Raw genomic sequence first — 5,684 nt, forward strand, 5'->3', positions numbered from 1 at the left:
TCTACATATATGTAGGTGTATATTTTTTGGAAATCAAAAATTATGGGACCTGTCTTCTAGACCCAAATTATCATTTAATTTTTAGTATATAGTTTTTGGTCTACGAACGGAGAATTTCAACCCATTTCCGATTTGATGGGAAATTTTAAGGATTTTTGATGATGTTAAACCTGGTCTATCGGCAACCTACTTTTTGCTTTAATTGTTACAAAATAGGAAACCTGGTTTAAGAAATGAACTGTTCTAAAGGGTTGTTTATTCTGTTTTTTATTGCTTGAAAATTAAATACAGCTATTCTTTGGGAGACGTTCTTCCAGCCTCTTACGAGTGCAGGGTCCGAGCAACAGGGGTGTGGAATTTCAGTCCTTGGGCCATTTATCCCTGCATTTTCAAGAAATGTGCATGGAGCCTATATACGCATGGTTCATAAATAGCTCCATACATTTATTTTTTATTGTTTTTATTTTGGGGATCGTGAGAACCTTGATACTTCTAAAAAAATGTGTTTTTAAGACACTTAATTTTTAGATAAAATATTCTTGTTTTAAATGGACACCATTGAGATTTAAGCATTGGCGGAGTTTGCAGGAGGAACAGTGTGGACCCTCATAATCTATTACATCAATTGTAAATACATAAAATTTGGCCTTCCATGAAAATGAATTTCAAACTCTGGGTTCCTCTAGAATATAATTCAAACTCCACCTAAACGAAAAACGTTGATTTTTGAACAAGATTTTAATAAGGTGAAAATGAATATTAGGTATTGTTTTTATTTTGCAATACTGATATGTGATGAGTCTATATAAAAACAATATTGAAGACAAAAATATAAAAAAAAAGAATTTTCAAATATATTTTTTTGACCTCATACGGTACTTGCACACATTTGAATCAATTATAGGCTTATTATTCATATTTGTGGGATGGCTTAAGATAGCCAAGAAACTTAAATTGACCCCTTTCAAATCCATAAAATCTATCAATTTTCATATTCTGTTTGTGAATATCAATTTGTGCTACTTTAAGAGTACAATTTGCAGCACACTCAAATGTTTCATCAGAATAATTTGATGATAGAAGTTGACGATAATTTGTTGCTGAAGTATACAAAAGTAATTAACACTCAATTTTAATAAAAATCATTCTAGCTTGCGTTTGTGTTGATGAGCCACATATATAAGTAGGTTCGTCCGAACCTAGTGTGTTGGCAAGCTAAATAAATATATATATAGCAGCTAACTTTAAAAAAAATATTTTTTTTTCCACTGATAAGAACAAAGTTAAAATAAAACAAAAAGAAAAAAGATATGGTGTCCATTTACTAGGGATGTACTGCATCATCCACCCTCTTTCATTTCAAATCAAGCTTCTCACTTAGTTAGTATATAGTATAGTATAGTGTAATAATATATTCACGCCCCAAAAATCACTAGAAATGCATCAATAATTTTTTTTTTTTTTTTTCTGTAAAAAATATATTTATTTTTCGTTAAAAAAATGAAGTCTTTAATATGTATATTATACTTTTTTTTTATGAAAATACGGTTTTAACAGAAAAACATTTTAGTTTTTTTTTCTTTTTCAAAGAAGAGCAAGGGAGGGAAAAACGAAGAGAGATAAGAGCAAACGAAGGTAGAGGCGTAGCGGGGCCGGCTACAGATTCTTTAATGACTTTATTATTTTTCCACCTTTATATGTAACTATTTACCGGGTGCGTAATGGTAAACTATACTTTCTGAATATGGAATTATAACCCGTTTAATTTCGGAAACTACATCAACTAAACTTTGTACAGATGCCCCCACATTTGTTGAACCCATCTTCAATCTAGCCTCCATCGACTTTGATAATGGCCTTGATGCGCCGCTGGACCGGTATTAATAATATAACTGGACTCATAGAGTGCCAATATTCATCAACGGAAGCCTTGAGTGATTCGGTACCCTCGTCTGGCAGATCCTGACCTCGACATGTAGTTATTGAGAAAATTTGAGCGGCTTGGCATTGTGTGGGTAGGGTGCCCATATTTTTTTCAGTCCGTATGGAATGTTGGTATCCAAAAAGCTCTGCGTAGTTTTTACTGTCTGTATCAACTAGTTGAAGGACAACATTTCCATCCTGGAGATAAACTTGGTCCTGAACATATCGACGTAGTCCCAAGCATTGAGCCTGTAACCTGTTTTGAACCAAAATGAATGGCATCATCAGTCTCTTGAACTCAATAATTCCCATGCTCATTACAGATACAGCGTGCTTGGCATCCTCCTCATCCACAAAGCCAAGACCAGGTACCTGACGTTCCTGCAGTTTCTCTTGGTGTCAACAGTCCAGGTCACTGAAGAACATTTTGAGTCTACTTGATGTCATCCAGATTTATTTTGTGCCGGGCACCACTTCCAGGCTTCCTTTCGATACAAATACTATAATTAATGACCTTTTTGAAGTTGTAAATTGTTTGCCTAGTTGCTGTAGTCAAGTTGACAATGGTGGTGTGTGTTCCAGACGCAATCTAACTTTTTTTATATATTGTGGGATCATTTTTGGATTGATTGTGGTAATTTTTTTTTTTGGAGGAGGTGCCGATAGAATCAGTCAAACAATTCCTCCCATGTGTTGTTGGGGTTTTTTTTCTCCCCATCTCTTTTATAACAGTCCAAATTTCAAGCACGCACCCGGTAAAGTTTTCAAAGTCACGTAGATGTATTGATAAAGATGATTACATATAGTTAATGCCTTTGGATATCTAGAGAAAGGGATGAGGAACATTTGGTGTGATTTGGGGGTTTCTTGAAATGTATTTCTTCTCCTATGCGGACGGAATTTAAATTACATTTTAATAATAATGAATAAATAAATAAGAATTCTAATAATTTATTTAACGCGATCTGTAACTTATAATATATTATATATATTTATAGATAGATATTTATGTATATAACGGAGAAAATTATTTATATATTAATTATTTAAACTTGTCTAATGGGTATTAATATTAATAAATTTATCTTATTATCATAATGAAGGGATCCTTTGACCACTCTTCTTGGTTGCTTCAGATATATATTGCCCTCTTCATGAAGGTTGCAAATTCAACTTCGGAAATGGAGGATACTCTGGTATCCCGGGCGCATAAAAGGATGGATTATGATGGTGGTGGTGATAGTATCCCGTGTAGCGGGGATCAAATTGTCCTGAAGAGGAATGTTGTTGAACAGAGTGTGCCCCAACATGGTTCGCGCCTGCCCCCATGGCGGGAACACCGCTACTACCCCCAGCAGCTGGTGTTAGGGGTGGTAGCCCTGATAAATGACTGGAATAAAGCGAAACTGGAGAAGAGGACGAATGCACAGGCTGTTGATGGCCGGAATGGAGAGCAGAGCCTGAGAGTTCAAAAGGCTCAGATTTGACAGATTCGCGACTCTCGGACTTGTCACCAAAATGATGGTGGTGGTGATGATGATGTGCAGAGCCTTGGAGGCCACTAAATTGCCCGCCTGTTGGCAAATGATGGCTATGATGTCCATGGTGGTGAGAGACGGAGTGATGGGTATCCAGGTCCATCTTCAGCATGGAGGAAGACGACTTTTTGTTGACTGAAAAGGATATAAATAGTTGTTGATATATTTACATATATAACGGTGAAGGGAAGCCTTACCTTCAGAGGCCTTGAAGCTCTTCTTGGTTAAGGCGGAACTCTTTTGTTTCCGTTTCCGTGTTTGAATCCCGTCCTTCCTCATGGCCAGGGGTCGATTCACACTATGTAATTTATAATAGAGACCACAAGCGTTGCAAACGGGCTCTCCGTCATTGTTCCTTCGCCAGAGGGTCGTGGTGCTTGTTCCACAATTCGTGCAGCAAGCTCTTCTGTATGCATTTTGAAATGTTGGCTGAAATATCAAGAAGAAGTATTATTAGTAGAAATTTGGTTATGAATGCAAATTCCCTCACATAGCGGGAACGCGATGACGCGGATGATGGCGTTGATCCTTTGGTGCTGCTGTGAAAGGAGGACTGTTGGCGCTGATGGGTGGAAGTCCTTTCTTTAATCTGCATGTAGTACACACGCCGTGTACATGTATCGCACAGATCATGTCCTGTCGCATCCGATGTCCAAGAAGACGTTGAAATCGTTCCACAGTACACACATTCTCTACTTTCCCGTGAGGATGAGGACGATGGGGAAGGATCTGGAACTGAATACATACATACATACACAAATGTGCGTGCGAGCGAGTCAACCGAGAGTATTTACCGATCCCAGAACACCTTTGAAAATCCGTGGATATCCCTGTCATACCATAATTACTCCATGGCGAATGAATCACATTTCCAGCCGCGGCAGCCACTGCAGCATATGGGTTAAATCCAGGAGAGGACGAATGGGTCGAACTGGAGTCCATAAAGTATGAAGCGGCGTTTCCGCTTAGAGATGACATCACACGGCCTTCTTCATCGAGACCCTCGCCATAGAATCGGGAAGAATAGCCACTCCCGCTACGTCTATCATGATCTGGAGGATGCCATGAAGAAGAGGATGGAGATGAGCCAGAAGGGGGGGAGATGGGAGAGGATGGAGCAGAGGATGAATGGGGTGGAAAGAGGACTACATTAGGCGGCTCAGTTCCACTAGGCGCAGCGGGGTTATATGAAGAAGAAGCGAATGAATTTGGAGAGTCGTAATTGGTCTCTGAGTGCTGCATCCTGGAGAAGATAGGAAGGATATTCATTAATAGGGAGATTAGTCAAAGGAATGGCTATAAATACACGCTTTCAAAAGAGTTAATTAAATCGTTAAAGGCAGATGATAAAGAAAGACACATTTGAAACTTATTAAGGGATAACTAAAGGCTTGACAATGGTTTGCTTCTCATAATACTCAATAAACCTCTCCTCACAGATTTGTAAATTATCTCTTGAGTTTTAGTAATTGTTTATGGATTAAACAACTCTCTTGGGAGCAATTTTCAGGGAGTTGCATTGAGCAGAAACTTTAAATTCATGATGTGTTTACTCTGACGAATTTCTTTTAATTATTTCATCACTTAAAAACATTAAATATACAGTTATTTATTATTTTATGTAGATGTAGTAATAATCAAACTTCCTTTATCTTTTGGGCGGTACACAAATAATTCCCCTTCGTTTTTAATTTCTTAAAAGCCTCCCTTAAAGTCAAAGCAAGGGTGTGTTCCGTACTCGAAAAACTCCTTAAAATAATAACAACTAATTATCCCTAAGAACATTTAAACGCAAATGAATAGAAAAATTCCTTACCTATAACTATCCCTGTGATGATTACTCGCTCATTCTCCACAAGTTCCTCACTCCACAATGATACGTAAGTACAAAATACCCAGTGCCTAAACAAACAAATAATTCAACTATATAGAATAACACACTTATATATATACTTGATATATATATATTAATAAAATACACACGAGATGGAATGAGCACTTCTTAGATCTTAGTTCTTTTAATGAGTAAAATAAATTAATAACTGGGAAATAGCAGGAGTCACTATTCTTTTTTGTGTGAGTGTGTAGAAGAAAAGGAGGAAGGAAAAATATCGCTGGCTCTTTGATTGGTCGGCGGAGTACAAAAATAAAGAGAGAGAGACTAGAGAGGAAAGCTACCTGTAGTAGTAAATAGAGGCACTGCAGGAAGACACTTTTTCTGCT

General features: G+C 37.4%; 1 protein-coding gene across 1 annotated transcript; it reads right to left on the reverse strand.

Annotated features, from left to right (window-relative positions):
- Positions 1–3,075: 3,075 nt before the first annotated feature.
- LOC121122246 (uncharacterized) lies at positions 3,076–4,723 on the reverse strand. Its single transcript, XM_040717233.2, has 4 exons — positions 4,256–4,723; positions 3,952–4,196; positions 3,659–3,890; positions 3,076–3,596 (listed from the first exon to the last, which is right to left on the reverse strand). Exons 1-4 carry the CDS (start codon positions 4,701–4,703, stop codon positions 3,076–3,078), a joined length of 1,446 nt encoding a protein of 481 aa, XP_040573167.1. The 5' UTR covers positions 4,704–4,723.
- Between the last annotated feature and the right edge of the window lie 961 nt (positions 4,724–5,684).

Source organism: Lepeophtheirus salmonis, chromosome 7 (genome assembly GCF_016086655.4).
Source record: "Lepeophtheirus salmonis chromosome 7, UVic_Lsal_1.4, whole genome shotgun sequence".
NCBI classification, from domain to species: domain Eukaryota; kingdom Metazoa; phylum Arthropoda; class Copepoda; order Siphonostomatoida; family Caligidae; genus Lepeophtheirus; species Lepeophtheirus salmonis.

What these genes read in the sequence shown, in the direction of transcription:
- LOC121122246 (XM_040717233.2), bottom strand. Translation starts at nt 4,703, where the DNA reads ATGCAGCACTCAGAGACCAATTACGACTCTCCAAATTCATTCGCTTCT. An exon ending in CGTCATCGCGTTCCCGCTAT is followed by an intron (nt 3,891 to 3,951) that starts GTGAGGGAATTT and finishes TTGATATTTCAG; the next exon opens with CCAACATTTCAAAATGCATA. An exon ending in GAGCTTCAAGGCCTCTGAAG is followed by an intron (nt 3,597 to 3,658) that starts GTAAGGCTTCCC and finishes TATCCTTTTCAG; the next exon opens with TCAACAAAAAGTCGTCTTCC.